This window comes from Eptatretus burgeri, chromosome 12 (genome assembly GCF_056783735.1).
Source record: "Eptatretus burgeri isolate ZD-2024b chromosome 12, Ebu_testis_v1, whole genome shotgun sequence".
Classification (NCBI taxonomy): domain Eukaryota; kingdom Metazoa; phylum Chordata; class Myxini; order Myxiniformes; family Myxinidae; genus Eptatretus; species Eptatretus burgeri.
Window position 1 is genome coordinate 82,763,171 of NC_140972.1, and position 23,603 is coordinate 82,786,773.

The 23,603-nt window shown below is 43.3% G+C and overlaps 1 protein-coding gene across 1 annotated transcript in view; it reads left to right on the forward strand.

Annotated features, from left to right (window-relative positions):
• Positions 1-23,603, forward strand: part of SPG11 (SPG11 vesicle trafficking associated, spatacsin) — a 213,204-nt gene that overhangs the window by 173,847 nt on the left and 15,754 nt on the right. Inside the window, exons 28-37 of the mRNA XM_085848691.1 lie at positions 3,737-3,902; positions 5,826-6,040; positions 7,307-8,132; positions 15,791-15,927; positions 16,275-16,470; positions 16,992-17,114; positions 17,219-17,370; positions 17,582-17,689; positions 18,068-18,236; positions 18,465-18,541. Of these exons, the coding sequence (XP_085704817.1) occupies positions 3,737-3,902; positions 5,826-6,040; positions 7,307-8,132; positions 15,791-15,927; positions 16,275-16,470; positions 16,992-17,114; positions 17,219-17,370; positions 17,582-17,689; positions 18,068-18,236; positions 18,465-18,541 (2,169 nt within the window). The remainder of the gene's footprint in view (positions 1-3,736; positions 3,903-5,825; positions 6,041-7,306; positions 8,133-15,790; positions 15,928-16,274; positions 16,471-16,991; positions 17,115-17,218; positions 17,371-17,581; positions 17,690-18,067; positions 18,237-18,464; positions 18,542-23,603) is intronic.

Consider the following 23,603-nt stretch of genomic DNA (forward strand, 5'->3'; position numbering starts at 1 on the left):
GATGAGCTCTATTCCTCACTCTCCATGCACTGCTCTCACTCCCCCACACCCCCAGGAATACCTCTGGCTTCGGCTTCCCCTCCCTCCCACCTCATATTTATATGTGTACTGTACCGTCCACCGAACAGTGATGACTCCATCTACACCTCACTATCCGAAAAACATGGACTTTCTTTTATCTTCTCATCCAAACTCTCTCTTCCTCTTATGAGGTGACTTCAATTATCATCATGCCAGTTGGCTCGGTGTGGGTACCTCTCTCACATGCCATGGCACCTCAGCAAAAGCTTTCTGCGACTCATTAGGACTGACTCAATCAGTCAACTTCCCGACCCGGATCTCAACCAACGGTACTCCATCTCTTCTGGATCTGATTTTGACAAATTTCCCTGACAATATCTGCTGTTCTTCCTTCGCTCCAATCGGTTCTTCTGACCACGTCCTTGTCAAAGTGGACATCTCTCTGGCTGTTATCAGAGAACCACCTCAACGCCGTCGAGTCTGGCATTTCACTCAAGCTGACTGGTAGGGTCTCCGAGCAGCCATCAAACTTACAGACTGGTCTCCTATCACTACTTTCTCAAACATCAACTCACCCTGGAAATTCTTTCAAAGAAACTTGCTCTCCCTCATGCACAGATTTATCCCCTCTCGTGTTCAGTTGTCCTACCCTTCCTCCCGCCCTTGGTTTACTGAAGCTTGTGGCGAGGCAGTTGTCCTGAAACAACTTGCCATGGCCTCATGGAAAGCAAACCCAACTAAGGGCAATCTCAGTTCCTTCCACAAAGCTCGGAACAAGTGTGTATCTACCCTCAAGAGAGCCAGAAAACAACATCTTTCTCATCTCAAGTCTGAACTCTCAAACCTCTCTCCCTCCTCAAAATCCTGGTGGCGTTTAATCAAATCTGTTTCTGGGGTATGTTCCCCATCCATCCCCTCCCTTACCTCAAATGGCCGCACTGCTGATACCACACGTGATAAAGCTGAATGTCTAAACTCCGTGTTTGCAGCAAAATCTTGTGTCCTAAACTCATCACTTTCTCTACCCACTTTACCCAGTCACACCCAACTGTCCCTGGACTCTGTATCCTTTTCTCCTGACAAGGTGGAGAGCTTGCTTTCAAACCTCGAGTCAGATTCTGCAACCGGTCCAGACGGCATCAGCCCACGTGTCCTCAAAGCCTGCTCTTCTGCTCTTGCTCACCCTCTCTCTGTTCTATTCACCCTCTCATTTGCCCAAGGTCATCTGCCATCTGCTTGGAAATCTGCTAACATCATTGCCCTGCATAAAAAGGTGCAAAAACAGATCCCTGTAACTACAGACCAATCAGCCTTCTCCCAATCATCAGCAAGGTTATGGAATCCATCATCGCTTCAGACATGAAATCCTTCCTCTTTTCCAATGGCTTGATTTCCAATCATCAATTTGGTTTCAGACCAGGTCACTCTACCCTGGATATGCTGCTTCTGCTCTCCCATCAATGGATGGAGGTCCTCAATACCAGACAGGAAATCCGAGCCATATCCCTGGACATATCATGTGCTTTTGACACAGTCTGGCACCCTGCACTACTCACCAAACTCTCTTCCCATGGTATTCAAGGCCATCTCCACTCATGGCTCGCAGACTTCCTCTCCTGTCGCAGTCAACATATGGCCCTAAATGGAGTTCTTTCATCCCCCCTTCCTGTCCAGGCTGGAGTTCCTCAAGGTAGCATTCTGGGCCCTGTTCTTTTTCTGGTTTTCATCAATGATCTCTCTGACTCTCTGGAAAATCCTCTATTTCTCTTTGCTGATGACTCCACCCTCTGCCGTACCATCTGTCATCCCTCAGACCGGCAAGCAGCAGCTTCTTCGCTCACTGCAGATCTGGATAAATTCACAAACTGGTCCAACAGGTGGAACATGTCTCTCAATCCAGACAAATCTCACACTCTCACTATGTCTCTTGGAAAGGACCATTTAGAACCCCCCCCCCATCCACTTTCTCAACAATCCTCTGGAAGAAGTCCTTTCTTTCAAGCTTCTGGGTCTCACTATCTGCCATGACCTTTCCTGGGAAAGTCACATTTCCAACCTCGCCTCAAAAGCCAGTCGCCGACTGCGAATCCTCCGTCGTGCAAAGTCCTTCCTCGGCCCTCTTGACATCCTGACCACTTACAAAGCTTTTGTCCGTAGCCTGATGGAGTACTGCACTCCCCTCTGGGCTGGTGCTCTTGCCTCCCACCTTTCTCGGCTTCACGCTGTCGAAACCAGGGCATTTAAGATCATCGGCATCTCCCGCAATGAAGCTGAGTCTTTGGGCCTCTCACTCAATCACCGCAGGTTGGTCGGTGGTCTTTCTGTCTTCTACCGACTCCTCTCCAGCCTTGCCCCCCCCCCTTGCTCTCTCTGCGATTTGACCCCACCACATTTCCACAAAGCGCTCAAGGTCTGCCAACAACCCCCTTCTGGTAAAACTACCAAAATCACGAATCACTGCTCATCTTCACTCTTTCATTCCTCTTTTTTCCTGCCTTTGGATTAAACTTCCTTACTCTATTCTTTCCCATTCTTCCCTCCAGGCTTTCAAAACAGCTGTTCACCACCACCTCTTATCTTCCCCCATCCAAATCCTCGATCTTTTCTACCCCCGATAATCCACCCAAACCCACTTCCTTCAACTCCCCTGCTTTCCTTCCTGAAAGTCCCTGTAATGTCCATCTTCTCTTCGCCATGTTCCCCGTCCCATCCCCATCCCTCTCCCTTCCACAGTTCACCTAATGTGTCGGTTCCCCACTGTTTTGTCCCTTCCACTCCCGCCCCTCTTGTCTCATGCCCCCTTGCTGTGAGTTGTGTGTTAGCTCTCATACGAGCCTCGACAAGGTATACAAAAAAAAAGAGGGTGGCCATTTGCCAAAATTGCTGAGCGAAAACGTGGGGCGCTCACAAAATATCAACGGCGGCCATCAACTCCCCGTTCGGCTCAACACGAGCAGGAGCCAGCCAGCATCCATGTTGCTGCCGAACGGGGCATCGGGCGTCAATGGAAAAAGGTGGATGTCAAACATCGGTGAAAGAGAGGTGCGTGTCGAACATCGGTGAAAGAGAGGTGGGTGCCTGAGATAAATGATCTCCAGCCATGTCTGACCATCAAAATAACTGTTCAGCAAAAGCCCGTGGTGTGTTTAATCAAATGTCCTATAAGTTCAAGGTGTAAATAAATCGTCCATTTCCAAGCCAATGCGTTCTGATGGAAAGGGGTACAATGAGTCTGTTGGGCTAACGGCTACACATAAAATCATACGTCATGAATGTGTCGTAAAGAGGAAAAGGTTATCCCATAAGAAAGGGAATCTGTTCGATACGCTTCTCCAACGCATCAAGAGTAAGAATCCCACCGCAAGGGGATGGGTCTATTCTGAACATGCATTTATGGAAATAACTGTCTGAGGACTTGGATGTTGTGTGCATTAGTCAGATCCGATTCTGAAATCCATAACATTATTTATTTATTTGGCATGGGGGCGGTGTACTCTGAATGTACCGCTACTTGTTATTGTATTTTGTTAATCACTCAATTTATGTATCCCTCATGTTTATCACTGACAATCACTCAATCACTGTTTATCACAATCACTCAACAGTAGCGTTCAATAATCTTGCTTGCTTTGATGGTGTGGACCCTTTGGCAGCTCACAGTTTATTATACTTTTTTTTTCAGAAATGTGCTTTTCTTTCCCCCTTCCATTTCCAGCTGAAGGCCTTGGGCACACACACGAGCTTATCGCTGCCAGCCAACTGGCTTGAAGCTCAAGCTTCAGTTCTTCTCCTGATACTCATTCGGAAGAGCGAGACACAGTATCAGACTTTCAGATTGTATCAGTTGTTGTCAGAGTCACACAGTGTACTCCACTCTGATGGTATGTCTGTTGTTTACATGATATAAAAAGATAGCTGTGAAATGGATATATTTGTGGACCCATAATTAGGGTACCAAGCCTGGTTGGGTAACCTATTGTTTTTCTTCTGTTATTGTTTTTATTCCGCCAGCAATTTTCGGGGGGTTTTTTGCTTTAAAATTCATTTTCTTGGCAACCGTTAGTCCGATCAATACGAACTTTTAACAGTAGTATGTATCTTTTGTGGTAGAATATTTATTTATAATTACGACGTCATAGGTCACGTGGTACGGGCGCCATCTTTGAAAAACCGAAAAAAGTTTGGGCTTCTGTATCTCCGAAACCGCACAATTGAAAAAATTGAAATTTAGCACTTCACAAGAACTCCCCATGGAGAAGAAGTGATTTTTTTGTGACGTCATCAGTGAATGAAGTGGTATCCCAGTGAAAATTCGACAAGTAGAATGTTGCATCCAAAAAATTTGAAATTTGAGCGTCATCTACGCAACAACTCAGAAGAAAAAATATATTATGAGATCATAGGTCATGTGGTTCAGCAGCCATATTGTTTTGAAAAAAAAAACAATTTAATAAACATCCAGAAAGGCTGGTCAGATCGAGGGGAAACTTCAGACCCATATTCTCCAAGACTAGGGTATATAAGTTTGTTAATGAATAATTGCTCAATTACATGGTTTGGCAGCTATATTGGATTGAAGTAAAATATTAAATAATGTTTTCTCTGGAACCGCTTCATCAGTCAACTTCAAAGTTATGATCTTGTAGACATGGGGAATGTACGTTTTAAATTTCAACCCAATCGGCCACATGGTTTGGTAGCCATATCGGATTGAAGTAAAGTATTAAATAATGTTTTCTCTGGAACCGCTTCATCAGTCAACTTCAAAGTTATGATCTTGTAGACATGGGGAATGTTTGTTTTAAATTTCAACCCGATCGACCACAAGGTGTGGCAGCCAGAATTATTTAATTATTTGAATCTGAGAATTAGAATATACTGTGTGTATGTGTGTGTGTGTGTGTGTATGTATATATATATATATATATATGTATATGTATATGTATATATATATATATATATATATATATATATATATATATATATATATATATATATATATTTTTTGCATCAGGCTCACTTGGCTGTGCCTGCATGCATTTGAGGGCAGAGGAGCAGCATTTCAATTGATGGCCCCAGGAAAATGGTGAACTGTGTAAATTGATGGAACATGCCTTGTTCCTCGGTCCATAACTTGTGAATCCTGCGTCGTAGAGAAACGTGTGGGGCCTCATTAGACTCGGGAATCCCGCTTTACCCTCTGCACCCATGGTGTCAACATTTATTACTTTGTGTTCAGGTTATTTAAACGCCAATTCAATTGATACCGACTTTGTAATTAGGAAAAGGATATCTGCCGATGTAATAAATAGATTGAATGTGGTGTGTTACTCGGTCCATAACTCATCAATCCCACATAGTAGAGAGACATGTGTGGGGCTTCATATTACATGGGGGAGTTCCGGTTTACCCTGTGGACCCATGGTGATATTTCCCGCACAATTATTACTTCCTGTTCAGGTAATTTTTACGCCATTTCACTTGATACCAATGATGTCCGCAGGAAAAATGGCTAACTGCGTACGTAATAATAGATTGAAGACTTCGTGTAACTCAGTCCGTAACTCCGGTGTTGTATCAAAGCCGGATGTCTTGGTACCTGGTCATCACTGCCAGCAGTTATGAAGTGGCAGTTTTAGTTTTCATATGTAATTTATTTTTATTTTTTTGCACATGTGATTTGGTATTTTTCTACTCTGATGCATAAGGAAACTAAAACTTTGTGTTTAATGCAAATTAACATCCAATTTCAACACTACACGTGTTGTGATGTTTTGACGTGGTTGGAACCTGGTGCTTTGCAGTGCTGGATTTCAAGAAGCTGAGTCAGTTGGCACAAATTTTGCGCCACTTAGATGTACCACTGGGTCCAGCAGGATTACAGGATTGGGGCCCAGAAGGCCTGCTTTTGCACTGTGTCCACCTTGTAGCATGCCTGCAGGAACGACGGTACTTTGTACAGGCAAGACAAGTGGCAGCTGTCATGGACCTACCCTGTGATGATATAGTCACCAATGAAGTAAGTGAAAATCCTTCCCTTTTTTGTTGTAAACCCAATTTATTCAGCTTTCCTTTTATTTGAGGGCAAGGGGAGGAAATGGGGTGAACAAGATGGATTCAGCCACAAACTCTCGATCACAGAAGTATAAGGAAAAACTGGAAACCCAGAAAGAGGTGTGCTTGTGGAGGGTTACTGGGGTAGGAAGGATCATGGTTGTGGATGTTCCCATGCAGGTAGCATCGGAAAGCAATGTCAGCATTACCACGACACCAACCTTTCCCTGTCCTCATTTAGCTCCATGGAACTCTCACCACAACTTTCCTCAGATCTTGATACAGGCTCCAATTCAGCCTGGCTGTCTGCCTTTTTTTTTCTCGTGTATATATAGTCAAGGTTTGTGAAAAAGCTAGAATGATTATGCTTGAATTCCATCCTAAAACTATTTTATTTTGTTTTGCTTAACGGTATTGAAGCGTAACTGACAATTCAACGATTGCCACAGAGGCTCGTCCTGATTCTTGTGTGTCACTTCTGCAAGTGCTTCCAGCGCCGTCATGGTGGAAGTCGAAAATACACTCATGGGTTTTCTTTTTTTCAAATTTCTTTGACTCCGAAGGATTTGCAAACGATAGTGCATATTCAAGTGAAAAGTATGTCTATGAAAAAATACGATGTAATTAGGTCTGAGTTCAGTTTTCCTTTAACTGAGTGTCAAATTTGCATGCACACTTTTGTTTTTTTTGAACAAGCAATTGTAAATCTTCTTTCCTGATTTCATTGTCTTGCATGTAATATGTGTAAACTTTGCAATAAGCTATAGGCACTAAATGCTAATAGTCGTAGTCATCATAGTAGTCCTGGATGTAGCTCCGTAGTCATTGTAATAGTACTGTGTCAGTTTAATTTCATCATCAATTTCCTCAACATCTGATGGTCTTCACGGACAATTAAGTGTGCATTGAAGGTTGTAATGTCCATATGCGGGTTTAATATGGTGGAACGAAGCCATCCCAGACCTCAAAGTGTGTGTGGCATGCTGTGTCGTGTCATGCTGTGCCGTGTAGTGTCATGTATATTTCAACAAGAGGAGTGATGATGTACGTTTTGCCTTCCTCTGGTAGTAACCTTGTTTTTGTTGCAAAATGCTTTGGTCCATGTTATGAACCAGATACATTCATTTATTGTATGATATATTTATTTTGCACTTGTTTGTAAATATATGTTATTAGCAACAATTGCCTTTGCTAATTTTGCATGCAATTCCTTCTTGTTTCTCTGTTCTAGCTCTTTGATGGCATGCAAGTTCTGCAGGAAAAGGAACAGTGGTGCTATGCTCAAGTCAGAGCAACCTTTTGGAAGCAGTGCCATGAAGCCTTCGACAGTGCTCGTACCTCACCAAGCCATGCTGCCAGCTTCTTTGCTGCACGGGCATCGGAAGTTGTCATTGACAACTCAACATCACAGTTTATGACATGTCCTGTCAATGAACCTTCCTCCAGAGGCAATGCTGCATCTGTCTTGCTTTTGCATGAGAAATTTGCTCTCCTGACACTTTCAGGCCACTGGTTAGGCAATGGCCTTACCACTAAACCATCGGAAATGGAAATTGCCGAGTTTGAGTGTTGGAAATGCCGATTGGAGCTTCAGCACTCATTAGAGATTGGGAAAGTATCTGTTTCCTCTGCAGTTGATACAACAGAAGATGGAAATTCCCTGCAACAAGAAAATTATGGAGAACAAGAGGAGGGATGTGCTTCCTTTGCCATGCTGTCATCAAAATACTCTTTTGATTCACACTCGCTACTCTCCTCCCCACATTATCTCAAACTGTCTGGCCTTTCTTCATCAAATGGCTTCTGTCGTATAACCAATTTTCAAGAGAAAATCTTTGAGAACAAAGTCGCTGATTTACTTGATAAAGGTTGTGTTCTGGAGGCGGCAAGGGTGTGTCGTTACTTTGGAGTGAGATTTCCTGACCTTGAGTTCGCCCTGAGTTGCCTTGCCCTAGCCTCATGTGAAGCAAATGTGACTGACCTTCCAGAGCATGCTCAGGATGTTGTGCAGGGATATTCAGCACCAACACCGATTCCACGACACAGGAAAGACAGTGGTAAGCTGGGCACTTTTCATTACAATGCAATATTTTCATCTGTACTCGTTCTTGTCGTTGGCATTATTTCACCACCTTTCTTTGGTGGCTTTTATTTTGATAAATCTTTTTCTGATACGCCGACCAATCTTTTTAGCTCGCCTGTTCGAAGAACAGAGAGCTATAGCGATACCCCCGGCGTGAGCTTGAGCGTGAGCGTGAAAATGTTAAAATTTTTGGTGCGTTATTTTTTCCTTTCTCATGTTTTTATCTACCACACTATTTTTTATACGCCCGATATATATATATATGTATTTATATATATATATATATATATATATATATATATATATATATATATATATATATATATATATATATATATATATATATATATATATATATATATATATATGTATTTTTTGAACTTTTTTGAACTTGAACACTGAACAACAAAAATTTTTTACTGGAGATGTGTAAAGTGATTTAGACTAATTTGGGTACGCTGATTTCAAAAATCATAACCGTTTTGCTGTATCACGTCAGGATTTTCAGTATCAGAAATATTCCCATTGCCTAGAAGTCAGGATTTCAATGAAATTTACAAAAATTCATTTATTCATTTATTTCATCATGAATGCTTCAAAATTATAGAAATTACAGAAAAACTCCACTAGAATGTAATTAAAAATGCTTTTGGCATTTGGCTTTGCGTTTGTGCTGCTCTGTGTCAGTTTCACGATGCAGGAACCAGCAGAAATCGCCCATCATGTTCGGGTTGTGCCGCCCTTGGTAACGCGTCTCCATGAGTGAAATCTCTTGGTGGAATCGCTCGCCGTGCTCGTCCGAGACTGCTCCCAAGTTGTCAGGGAAGAAGTTCAGGTGCTGGTGTAGGAAATGGATTTTCAGGGACATCCTGGAGCCAAGTTTCCTGAAGGACTCCAGCAGCTGCTGCACTATTTCTTCATAGTTGTCCGCGCGCTCGTTCCCCAAGAAGTTGTCCGTCACAGCTTTGAAGCTCCTCCATGCTGCCAGCTCTTTGGGGTTTAGAGTTGTCGGAAAAGTTTCGTCCTTCATAATCTGTCGGATTTGCGGTCCAACAAAGACACCAGTCTTGATCTTGGCCTCCGACAAGGTGTTGCCAAACTTTTCCTTGAGGCCCATTCAGATCCATTGCCCGTACAAAACTTTTCATCAAGCCGAGCTTTATGTGGAGTGGTGGAAGGAAAACCTTGGCTGGGTCGACAAGGGCGACATGCTTCACGTTGTGTCGACCAGGTACATGCTCTTTTCGCTCTTCCCAATCTTTCTTCGTCCAGTGATTCTTGTCGTCTCTGCTATCCCAGAGACAAAGGAAGCACATGTATTTCGTGTAGCCTGACTGCAGCCCTAACAACAGCGCCACCACTTTCAAGTCTCCGCAGATGTGCCAGTTGAAGTCATTGTACTTGATGGAATCAAGCAGCTGCCGCATAGTCTCATAGGTCTCTGTCATGCCGAACGCGTGAGCCAGTGGGACTGATGGTTTCTCGTTGCCATTGTGGAGCAAAACAGCCTTCAAGCTGTTCTTCCCCGAGTCGATGAAGAGGCGCCAGTCTGCAGGATCGTGATCACACCCAAGTTCTTTCAACAGACCGTTGATGTCACTGCAGAATGTCATCGTGTCTTCCATCTCAAAGAACTCAGCCATGTCTCTGTGACGTGCTCTGAACAAGGATATCTTGGTGTTAGGTTCAAGTAGATTCCACTGCTGCAGCCTTGATCCAAGCAGCTCTGCCTTCGCCTTTGACAGCGAGAGATCTCTTACAAGATCATTTAAGTCTCCCTGGTTCAGAAGGTGTGATTCTTGAGTGTCGGGTTCAAAAGGTTCATCATCACCATCCTCTTCACCACTGCTTACAGCTATGTTCTGATCAGCTGGAGGTGTTGGAACGGGGTTCTCGTCATCATGAGGCACAGGTCTACGAGCAGAGACGCAGTCAGCGTACTTGATGTGACCTTTATTCTTCTTGTTGAAACCGGCGATGCTTGTGCAGCAGAAATAACAATCATCATGATGATTCTGCGGCTCACGCCATATCATGGGCACCGCAAATGGCATGCTCGCACGCTTGCCCACCAACCACTGAGTCAAGGTTGTGTGACAGCTTGTGCAGCAGATGTGTGGTGCCCAGCTCTGTTCTTGGTCCCCCACCTTACACCCGAAGTAGTGAAAGTAGGCGGCCTTCATTTTCACTGCTGTAGATATACTTCGCTGTTGATCTTTTTTGGTATACCGACCACAGACATAACAGAAGTTGTCAGGATGATTGGTACAGGAACGCCTACTCATCTTTATCTGAAAGAAAGAAATATAACACAAGTTAACAACAATTGTACGAAATAGACATGTTAAAGACATATGTAAATTTCATTGAAATCCTGACTTCTAGGCAATGGGAATATTTCTGTTCCTGAAAATCCTGACGTGATACAGCAAAACGGTTATGATTTTTGAAATCAGCGTACCCAAATTAGTCTTAATCACTTTACACATCTCCAGTAAAAAAAATTTTTTTAAATTTGTTGTTCAGTTATAATTCGTCGGTCACATGGTTTTGCAGCCATAATGGATTGAATGAAAATCTTTTTAAAATTCTCTCCCTTGAACCACTTCATCAATTGATGTGAAACATCACAATTACAAACTAGTTGTCATGGGGAATATATGTTTTAAATTTCAAGCATGGTCTAGCAGTTAGAATTATTTAATATTTTGAATCTAGGTTTAGGGATTTAATTAAAATTGGTACAAGTCTGGAAAATGATATAATGTGGGTGGAGGCATATCTGGCGACGTTGAAGAGTGCCCTTCTAGTTTACAACTAAAATGGCTGCTGTGCTGTGTCACGTGATTGGGTTTTCGTATATCATGCCTCGCCCGCTAGGGGTGGTAAGACTGTGCTTCTGGTCGCGCAATAAAGCGGAGTGGATGGTGGCCCGCGTGCTTCTTGCGTCCCACCACACCTAGTACACACTAGTTGGCTGACGAGGATGGGTGCATACGGACTTATGCCCGTTTTCGACGGGGACGACTTCGAATTGTTTTCGGAGCAATTGGAATGCTATTTCCACGCGAACGATGTGGTCGACGAGAGCAAGCAGAAGTCGATCTTGCTCGCTTCGCTTTCGCCGGAGCATTATCGGCTGCTGGGTGATTTGATGAGTTTCTGCGCCAGAATGGTATTCGACATCTACGGTCCGCACCGTATCATCCTGAGACGAATGGCCAAGCTGAGTCGTTTGTCAAGATGTTGAAGCGGGCTTTGCGCAGGGTGGGTGTTGCACCTGTGCAGGCGGTAGTCGATGTCTTTTTGCTCCATTACAGGAACGCAGTTCATCCTGTCACGGGTGATTCGCCTGCCATTCGTCTCTATGGACGGGCTTTGCGGTCCAGGCTGGATTTGCTGCGACCTGGAGGGTCGGGGAGTGGGGCAATATCGCGTCCGACGCGGCTGCGCAGCTTCGAGGTGGGGCAGCGGGTGATGGTACGCGATTATTTCCACGGTTCCAAATGGGTGCCGGCGGTGGTCTCTGTGGTGCTAGGGCCGGGGAATTGCATGGTGCGGACTGATGGTGGGGATGTGTGGAAGCGGCACGTGGACCAGATGCATGATCGCTGTTCAGCGTCACCCCCCCCCACACCTCCCCGAGCCGAACGTTGCGGGGCCCCCACCGGTAGTCTCGCCGGCACCTGACGTTGTATCGCCGGGACTGGCTGGGCCGGCGCCGAGGGGGTCTTCGCCTGATGCCGTCCTACCCGGGGACATCGAGCAGGCTGGGCAGTCGGGGGTAGCTGGTGTTGCGGAAAGTGCGAGTCCGGCGAGGGTGTCACCTCGACCGAGCCGGGGGGCATCTGAGCCTGGACTGTCTGGTGGCGCTGCCCGTCCGAGGCGGGTCAGGGTGCGGCCGCGGTACTTGGAGGATTATGAGTGTTGATGGGTTTCCGATGGTCATGTTGTGATTATCCGTTCGTTATGTGACGGGTCATTTTACGGGGGGGAGGAGTGTGCTGTGTCACGTGATTGGGTTTTCGTATATCATGCCTCGCCCGCTAGGGGTGGTAAGACTGTGCTTCTGGTCGCGCAATAAAGCGGAGTGGATGGTGGCCCGCGTGCTTCTTGCGTCCCACCACACCTAGTACACACTAGCTGCCAGTCTACAAGTCGGCCATCTTTGATCAGATCGCAAAATGAAGTGAGATGCACATATATGCCATAATGTGCTGTGCTTGTAGCAAGTTTGAACAAAATCGCCACTCTCCCTCCCCCTCTCCCCCTCAACCTCAAACAACAAAGAAATGAGGTATAAAGCAATGCTATATGACAGAAGTTCTTTGAAGACTGGTGTTGAATTTCAGATAAATTATGTATACTTAATAGCAGTCCTCCAAAATGTTCTGACATACGCTTTCTTGGATATGACATCTGCAACCTATGGTACATAGTAATCTCAGCTTTCTGCAGCTGCAACGCATACTGCGGCAACCATTGGTGCAGCCATTGGTCAAATTTGTTTTCTCCGTTGGTCTATTTTCTCTTTATTTATGCAACAGTAACAACAACCATTGTGCCAGCAAATTGTTGGAGGTGGGATCTGGGAGAAAACATGATCGAGCCGCTCATTGCTGCCCCAAAATTGTCATATCGCGATTTTTGGCGAACCTGCCGGACATCATTAATTGGGCGCAATCTGTCTTGTGTTGCTGTCAGAAGCTTTTGGTACTTGTTTCCATGACATGTTATGCACTGCTGATAGTGTGGAGCAGATCTCTTCTGAACGGAAGGATGGCATAATTCTTCCATGATAATTAGTGTTTTGAACTGCCTGGAGGAGTAAAAAGTGGTTGTCATACTTGTTAACAAGGTCTTATGTAACATTACATGAATACGAAAATTCAAACTAAATGCTTTCAAGTACCTCTACACATGCCAAACGCTAGCCTTTGTATGGCTAAGTTTTATAGTTAAATTAAAAAATGTGTATGGGAAAACTCATCAGGGACTTGCACACCAAAGATCTGTCAAACTACTGATTCCTTGAGGATCGTGTGATTGTGTGCGTGTTCGTGTGCGTGCTTTACCACCAGAGAGGATGATGAGAAAGAGTGATTACAAAATAAAGCAGGGAGGTAAACATCAATTGAGACCTTCCTGCTTGGTTTGCTCATTGAAATGCAAAGAGGGATTTAGGAAGGCCAGGACAAATCTGTCAATTTAGGATTCCCTGTGTACACATGAAAATGAGTGGAAAGTGCACACAGAAAAGGAAGGAAAAGGTCATTCCCCTGGTCATGCTTTGTGAGAAGTAAAGAGTGCTATGTAAAAGACAAAGAGAATCACTCATCTGATTCTGGAGTTTGGATGCTTGATACTGCCTGGTAAAATTACCGTGCAAAGTAAGCACAAAATATAGTAAACAAAATAATGAATCTGAGTGAGTCGGGTGTTTTGGGACCATAGATATAATTTTCTTGTTACTCTCTGCAGCAAGATGGAATCTTCGGACATCATACACACTTTCGACTGGCTCGTGTACACAAACAAATTCACAAAACACTAAATAATTTGGTTGCTTTGCAGCCTGATTGTCAAATCACCAGAATTTCAGCACATCTGTGAACCCGCTCTATGCTTTAGCTCCGAGGAGACATTTTACCACGTATTTACGGCCGAAGCTGAATATCCAATTATCACGACAAAACGATGTTTTGTGGTCGATTTTTATTGTCGATTTTTATTGTCGATGTTAAAATGCCAGTACATGAGTCAAGTGAACGTGCTGAAAAATTACTGTTATTTTAAGTTGGCCATTAAAGGGTTAAAAACTCAAAATCGATTCTGGCAAACACTTGATTTGGATCGGCATACTAAAGTATATCTAGTAAGAATGAATGATCAGTGCCTGCCATTTTTTTCATGAAATGCTTCCCTTGTTCATTTTGTTTTTTTCTTCCAAATTTGATCCTATCTATATATCGGTCGTTACAAAACTTAAATTGGTCAGCCCCGCGGAGGTGTGCGCTCTACCGAGTGTCATTATAGTTTACCTCTGCCACCAAAGGTGGAAGGAAGTTATATTTCCACCCCTATCTCTCTGTCTTTGTTTGTGTGCAGGATATCTCAAAAAGTTGTGGACAGATCCTGAGGAAATTTGGTGGGCAGGTTGGGTGTGCGACAAAGACGAACTGATTCGATTTTGGTGAAGATCCGGATCCGGATCCGAATCTGAATTTTTTTTTCAGTGATTCTTCACCATTGAGAGATGGGGCTAAAAACTATATATTTATTGGGCCTCATATGTTCTATTGGATCAGGCATTGCGCAGCGGAGGTATGCACTCTACCGAGTGTCCTTCTAGTTCGTAACAGTTATGGGTTTTCAACCTGCATTATGTCAGATTTTTTAAATTTTAATTATTTTCTTTCCAGGAGTGAGATTCATAGAAGAGCAATGTAGATTTGACAGTGGGACAAACATCAAGGGGATGAACGAATGGGAAAAGAGGAAAGGGAGGAGGAGGGAGGAAACGAAAACGAGCATTTAAATCCTCTGGTTGGGAAAAGTTAATGGGGGTAATAAAGATCATGGGACAGAATTGGGGATGACAAGATGATGGTACACTGCTTGTTTGAAGACCTGGAGAGAAGAGTGAGACAGAACAGCCTTTGGAATGTGGTTCCATATCTGAGAGAAGTGAGGATTAAAAGAGTTGAGGTGTGCAGACAGGTTGGATTTTACAGGTTTAACGAGGAGGGGGTTACTGGTGAGAACACGTGAACCATAATTGGATTTCGGAGATGCAATTTATCAACGCTTATCGTGTAAAACTCTTAAATATGTATAGTACAATTTACAAAACTCTTAATTGTATAATTATTTTATGTTTCAAGCTTTCAAATGATGTTCAGTGTGTTGGAATGTAATGAGAATCTCATTTCTAAATTGGCTGACAAAGTGTAGGTGATTCTATTGTGGAATCTCACTGCAGCACAGTGGTGGAATGCTTACATTAACTGCAGGCAGCAATCTTAGTCATACATCCACCACTTCATTATTGGATTAATTATTGGCACCTTCGACCCAAAGAACTAGCCAAAGAGCATAGAAAAGGCAATTTTTGATGAGGAGCTAATGGATTTACAACCTTCATTCACAAGTTAGTCGGACCATTATTTACGTGTGAAACTGACATTGTCTGATTAAACATTCGTAACCTTTGGGTATTGTATGTTTTATGTGGACAAATAAGCTCAGCATTCTGAATTGAAGTACAAAAAAATGACCCTATACCTTTTCTACCTCATGAACCCTACATAACCAGACCCTCTAACTGGTGAGCCATTGTTTCCTCTCTTCTCTCTTTCTTCTTTTACTGTTTGCTCATTCCATAGAATAATAATTACACCACACTCACCTTCATCCCCCCACTCACCACTGTGGCAGAATCTTCAAACTATGAAGCATTCATCTCGACTCTGCCTGCACACTAAATTCCACTAAGATGTTAGTTTGGGGCTTGTAAGAAATGGATTGCATCAAGTAAATTTATCCTTACTTTGCATGTTTCTCTTTGAGCCTTATAGTGTAATTTTTTTTTCTTAACAATACTGTACTATCCACTATGCTTGTGCCTCGCAGGCTGCAGCCTGCGTTCTTTTGTCATTGTTCCTTCTCGAGAGGATCAGGTGGCTGTTGCCCTGGAGACCCTAACAAGGGCTTGCCAGCATGGGAAGCGTTTTTGCCAACAAGTGCACAATGCTTATGAGCTGTCCAAGGTACGGGACGTTTTTCTCATGTCATGATAATTACCAACATCAATTTTGGTTTCTAATAAAGGATGTGTTGATCATGTATAAGCTCAAAATTTCCAGTTTGCTGTCCTGGCCTGCATTTTCGTCACCACAAGAGTATTAACAGCTTTTGTTTTTGGAGTTGCCACTGTTTTATGATGTTCTTCCAGAACTTAAATTTGCATATCTCTCTCTCTCTCTCTCTCTCTCTCTCTCTCTCTCTCTCTCTCTCTCTCTCTCTCTCTCTCTCTCTCTCTCTCTCTCTCTCTCTCTGTCACAATTACAATGCCGCATACTGCAGTTTATTCTTCTGAGCCATCTGTGCACGGCAGGAGCTTGAAGTGGATTTTGCGGAGGTATGGAATGGGGAAAGTGCATCACTGCTTACCAGAGTGCTTCGGCACGAGAATATTGATCGTGTGAGTCGAGCAAGCTTGTTTGTGGAGATCCGAGGCATTTCCACTCCCACTGTCACACATCTTCTGGCCGATACCATTGTTGAGGATCTTGCTCGTGAACGAGCACCTGGTACCTTATTTACTTGTTTGCCGACTTTCACCTCCCCACAACTACTCCCCTCCCTTCCCCAACACTTATCCTCCAAGGATATGTCACGACTTAGCTTTCATATTACACAGATCTATTCCTCATACCACCCAAAAGGTGGGAGACCAAGAGAATGGGGGTCCTTGTGTTTTTTTTTTTTTTTTTTGTAATGATCCATCGCAATCAGTATGGATTTCCCACTTCATGCCTATTTGTCAAATATTGTATGGCATGATTGTCAAATTTGCCTATTTTCAATATTTATCTAATTATTCTTTTTGAGATAAATGTGAAATATAAATCAAATATAAATGAGATAAATGAGAAGAAATAAAATAAGTAATTGCTAATTCTTAAAGTTGTTTTACTTCCTAAATTCATTAAAAAGTTATTTTATCATGCAGCAAGCTTCCTTTTTGAAATTGACTATCTGGGTTATGCTTCACACTTATTTGTCAATCCTCTTCACTCGCAAATTATATCTTTTATACCTACATTTGCAGAGGGAACTCGATTGGTTTACCTGCCCAGTGAAGGTAGAGAGGCTTTCGGGAAACTCCTCAAGCTGTGTTCGGAGCCAGCAGCGCTTGGCACCATTCTTCTTCAGAAAGCCTCATCTCTAGCAGGTATTTAATATTCCCAAAGACACACTTCCTTGTGGGACCTTTCTTCTGTTGGGGTTAATTGAAGTCATCACTAAACTAGTGACTTGCCCTCTGAATGTTGACAGGCCAAGAACCAACAGTCATGGTCGAGGTATTGATCCTTGCGCATGAGTGTTTCACAATCATATGCCATGTGGAGGGAATTATTCGCACACTGCTTCTAGCCAAACATCTGACACACAATGTCCTTGTACCCCATGAGTTATATCCTCTCATGGTAAGTCTCAACCCATCCGCACAGTGAACTCAGAAATTTGTCGTATGCATTGTGGGAATGGTTCCCCCCCCCCTCCCCCCCCCCCCCACACACACACACACACACAATTATTTTTTTAATGGCTACCAAGTCTGTAAATTGAATGGGGATATGCAAACTGTAAATAAAATGTAAATTCTGTGATCATTGCATTCCTTGCTGCATCAACCAGGTGCGTCTGCTTATTGGCATTGGACGCTACACTGACATGGTGTACATTCTAGATCTTTTACATCAGTATGACCAGTTTGAGCTCCTTCTCAAAAACAAAATGGACCTGGTAAGAAATACTTGCTATCCTTTTGGTCTGACGATTTTTGAGTCTGTAAGCAATCGGGATTTTCTTGCTTTCGTGCCATATTAAAATAAATAAATGAATAACACAAAATCAAATTGCATGGTTAGGAAAACTATATGTGCTCTAAATAATCATCTTGATTAGCGAAGAAAGCAAACATTCTTAAATGTGTTAATCTAGCAAATATCTGGCCCGTTACATTTGCGGTTTCAAGACATCTGGATTGCTTAGACTGTTTCAAGAAATCTTGCTATTGTAAAACCACTAATCACATTTTGTTGACTCTAATGACTTTCACCGAGTGGAATAGAAAATGCCAGAATTTTTTTTTTAAATCGTTTTAAAAAATCATTTATTTAGGATGGTAGCTTGAAGACTGCCCTGCTGGATTACATCAAGCAAAATCGCCCTGGAGACAGTGAGAAGTATAACATGGTGGCGCTCTGCTTCCGCATGAATCGTGAGATTGCCGAAAACCTAGAAAGTGCAGCACGCACGCAACTTAAGCTGATCGCCGCCCAACCTTGGGGTCAGTTCTTGCATCGTGTTTCGGGAACAATTTTCTTTGAAAACCATTTTGCGTGTGTATTGTGGTTTGTGCACATGTATGTGAGTGTGTGCACACGACAGTTTGGCACACAACTATTTTACAAAATATAAGGTAAACAATGTATAATATTTTAATTTAAATAAAAAAATTTTTTTGATTTAATGAAGCATTTAGATTGGTTTTTTTTGTTTGTTTGTTTTTTAACAGAGAAAAATAAGGACCTTATTTCCAAGCTGCAGCAGGTTGTGACTTACTTCACTGACGCTACCCAGAGCTACACAAAGGTGAAGTTTTGCTCACCACAGCCTATGCGTTGTGTATAAATAGTTCCTGTTTCAGTTTTCAGACTTATGTTTCTCCAATCTCATATTTTGAAAGTGATGCGGCCAAATGTGTGTCACTGTGAGTGCTTCCTGCAGCATTAAAAAAAAAGTTCATCTTCAAAGTGCAACTGCACATGCCTCACGACCAGTGATGATACCCAAAGAGTTGCTCGTGACAGTTCTGGACACATCTGGGTTTTAACACTTCCTCGTAATACTGGTGTTTACAAAAATATTGACTTTGACACCAGGTGCAAACCAGTGTTTTATCTTCTGTTAACATTGTCCTCACATACAGGTAGTGGCCAAAAAAATGGAAACACCAATGTAAAGTCACTTAATAGGGAATTGGGCCATCACGTGCGGTCAGTACGGTTGTATGCACTGTGGCATAGAGTCCACCAGCGTCTGGAATTCTGCAGGAGGGATGCGGCACCATTCTTCCACGAGAAAGTCAATCAACTCACACCGTTTTGATGGAGGTGGAAAACGCTGTCTTGGGTGTCCTAGAATATCCCACAAATGCTTCATTCCCTTAAAAGGCAAGGTTAATGCAAATTGCTACATAATGGTACTGAGTGATCATATTCACCCCATGTTGCAGCATTTCTTTCCTGTGGGGAGGGGTGTCTTCCAGGATGACAATGTCCCCATCCACAGAGTATATGTGGTCGCCCAATGGTTTTACAAGCATGACACTGATAAGTCATGGCCCTTCTCAGTCACCAGATCTGAACACAATCGGCGTTCACAACCTATGCCCAACGATAGTCTAACTTGTGCATAGCGCGCTGCACGTATCGCCGACGATCACGTGGCGTAGCCTATTAAAAGGCTGCCACACAACGATTCAAATCATAACCGCCGGAGAAATGGAAGTCAACATCGCAGTCACACCTTGTCGATCTTGCCAGCATATGCCGACCTCTGAAAAATGCGTCTAAAACTCAGGCGCACTTCCAATACGGTATAGGTAAGTTTGGTATGCGTGAATAGAACGTAAAGTACGCTATCATACGTCGTAGTAAGTGGAGTACGTCTTGTAATTTTAAACTTGTTAAAATTTTTACGACGTACTTGCCGTATGCCTCACAAGTTCCGCATCCGATGGGAATAAGTTGTACGCATGATATGCGAACGTTGGCACATGTTGACAAAAGTTACTTGCAAGCTACTCATAAGTTGAAACACGTCGAGCTAATGTTTAGCGTACCCGAAAGTTATCTCTAACTTATGAGTAATGTGACTCACAAACGTGCATTGACAGGTGTGATGAGCGGTTTGTGCACTGCAACCAGATGATGGTAACCTGCTCTGTGGAGTTCTCAGCAGACTGCATTTGAAACTGGCTGCTCGCACCTCAGGTTGAAGTCAATTGATCTTCAGTTGGTCACATGCTTTGCCTTGTACTTCAAGTTAATGCACGGATATTACGATCCTGGAGTATGCGCTTCCGTCCACTGTTGCCCTTTGCTGATTATGTCTTTCCCTCGGAGTTCCATGCCGACATCACCTTTGACACACTTGCTCAAGAAACATCAACAAGTTTAGCTGTCATTGTCACTGAAGCACCTACCAAATGTGCCCCAACAATCACCCCTCTTTCAAAGTCGCTGAGGTCTCCTCTTGCAGCCAAGCAAGCCATAATTACAGGCACCCAGGCCTGTGCAGCATTTTTATACATGACCCAAAGCATACTGGGATGTCATTTGCTTAATTAACACATGGGTCACTCATGTGTGGAAGCCATTGCTTTCAATATACTTTGTGACCCTCATTTACCCAGGTGTTTCCTTTCTAGCTCGCCTGTTCGAAGAACAGAGAGCAATAGCGATACCCCCGGCTAAGCGTCAGCGTGAGCGTGAAAATGTAAAATTTTTTGTATTACGGAAAAACTCCTCGACGGATTTCGCCGAAACTTGGTGGGAGGGGGTTAGGTATGGTCTGAGGATCATGCCATTAGATTTTGGACTTGCCCCCCCCCTCAAAAAAAATTGTTCGAGAAAATTTTTTTTTTGCATTTCGACATGTTTTAAGTGATTTCCAACCCCCCCCCCCAAAAAAAAAAAATTGAGAATTTTTTTTTTTGCATTTATACGTTTTAAGTGATTTCGAACCCCCACTCCCCCAAAAAAATTGAGAATTTTTTTTTTGCATTTCTACATGTGTTAAGTGATTTCCAACCCCCCCCCAAAAAAAAATTTAGAGAAAAAAATTTTTTTTTGCATTTCTACATGGTATAAGTGATTTCCAACCCCCACCCCCCCAAAAAGTAAGAAATTTTTTTTTTTTGCATTTCTACATTTTTTGCGATTTCCAACCCCCCCAAAAAATTGTAAGGAGAATTTTTTTTTTTTGCATTTCTACATGTTTTAAGTGATTTCCAACCCCCCCCCCCCCCCAAAAAAAAATTGTTGGAGAAAAAAATTTTTTTGCAACTTTTTCAACAAAATCTAGATTTGTTTTTTTTGCATTTCTACATGTTTTAAGTGATTTCCCACCCCCCCAAAAAAAAAAAATGTTGGAGAAAAGAACTATAACTCTGTCAGCACTGTTGACATATTTAATGAATAAGATATAAGGTTCACTTGAGTGACCCAGCAGTATTGGCGGCGGAGGTTTTGCACTCTCCCCGAGTGCTCCCCCTCCAGTTTCCTTTCTAATGTTTTTCTCCGCCCGATGTATGTATGTATGTATGTATGTATGTATGTATGTATGTATATATATATATATATATATATATATATATATATATATATATATATATATATATATATGTATATTAATATACATATACAAATATATATGTATATATATTTGTATGTATGTATATATATATATATATATATATGTATATATATATGTGTATGTATGTATATATATATATATATATATGTATATATATGTGTATGTATGTATATATATATATATATATGTATATATATATATATAGATATATATATATTTATATGTATGTATTTATATATATTTATATATATATATTTATATGTATGTATATATATATATATATATATATATATATATATATATATGTGTATGTATATATATATGTATGTATGTATGTATATATGTATATATATATATATATGTATATATTTATATATATGTGTATATATGTATATATTTATATATATGTATATATTTGTATATATATGTATATATATTTGTATGTATATATTGTTGTGGTTGACGAAATTCGCAAACCACCATTCAGGTCCCGTAGGTGAGATATCTCTGTAAGTATATGTGTAGTTAGCCCAAACCCATTGTGTAGAGGGAATAAATGTCATTCATTCGGGCTGCGACCCTTTTAGATAGCCGTTTTTCTTTTACTATCTTTATTTTGGACCAACCGCCATTACTACCACCACAACCACCACCAACCGCATCTTGACAACCACAGCCACCTTCTCCAGAACCGCCTTCACAACATCCACCTTCACCACAACCGCTTTCACACACCAACCACCAACCGCAACGCCGCTTCACAACAACAGCAACGCCAACAGCCACGACCTTTACCATCACAACTCGCCCTCGCAACCATCGCATCACCGCCATTCCCGCGCCGCTTGTGGGCACCGATACTGGACTCGTACAGGGCGCGCACCGAGCAGCGGGTGCAAAAACACCAGCCTTTCCGAGAAATCGGATCAAGAATGATTCATGCCCACTTCTGTTCCGTCCTATCAGCGAGCGTGGGGCGATTTGGCCCCGCCTCCAGGCGCGTCGGAGTATAATCGCTATATGCAGATTCGCGGATCAAGAATGATTCACGCCCACTTTTCCTTCGTCCAATGGGCGAGGGTGGCTCCGCCCCCGAGCCGTTCCTGATCCAAAAATCTGCATATGATTTCTCCTGTCGGACTATAAAGCGCCGAGCGCGGGGCGAATTTGGGAGAGTTGAGAAGAGGAAAGAGTTGGAGAGTTGTGGCGGCGGCGAAATCAGTCGAGAGAGTGTCTGTCGGGGTCCGGAGAGGTTGGAGAAGCCAAGGAGCTTTGTGGAGGTCTGCGCTCGTGTCAGAGTCGGGGAGCTGCGGAGAGAGGAGGCCGGGAACGCGGTCGAGGTCGCAGTGGAGTCGCTCGTCGCGGGACCCAAGCCAGCCAGATATCCTCTTTCCCCCGAGCATCAACAACCCCCCCCTGTTTCCCCCCGCGCTGAGATAGTGTGAGAAGGGGGCCCTGTTCCCACCCCATTCCAGGCAGTGCCAGCGAGGCCCGCGGAGTCGGGGCGCCGCCGCCATTTTGCGGCTCATCACCAGACGGGTAGGCTCGACGCGGTCTCGGCCCCAGGCCCGTCTGCCCCCTTATCGTTGAGGGTGGCCCCTTTTTCTTTTGCTTTGGAGTCTATGTGTTGTCGGCGCCGTCTGTGAAGTAAAACTGTGTAAGTGTTGCCGTGTGCTCGCGTAGTTGGTAGTAGATCTGCATTGTGTTTCTTTTGTTGCAATTGCTTTAGGTGCGTAATTGTCGTTTCTTCTTTTGTTACATTTGCTTTTGGTGCATAATTGTGGTAATTGTATATGTGTGCTTTCCGTTCGCCGCGGAATAAAAGTGCTTTATGTTGAACTGTTTCTCCCGTTTCGCTTCGTCTTTTCCTTTATTGAATCTCCATCTTACTTCACGTAAAGGGTTGGTCGTGGGCTAAATACGCCCGATAATTAATCGAACCGTCCAGGTTGACGATAACACCGCTCGGTTATCCCGATAGTACGGAACGGGTCGCTTAAAGCGGCCCGTGTCCGAAGTCGACATGCGGCGAGGTGCGATCGCCCGGTCTACCCTCCGTGTGGGTACTTAGGTCGGTCGAATTTGGCGAACAACCCTATCCCACGCGGGGGGCCGATTGGCACGATCGTGGTGAGGCCGAAAGGCCCACCCGTGACTAGTTCCCGGCGTTAGTCCGAGAGGGTCACGACGGGATTGTCCGTCCGGTGGGCGACGTGCCGCGATTCGAGATACGTGGCCGTTCGCACGCCGGCGGGCGCGAATCCGCAACAATATA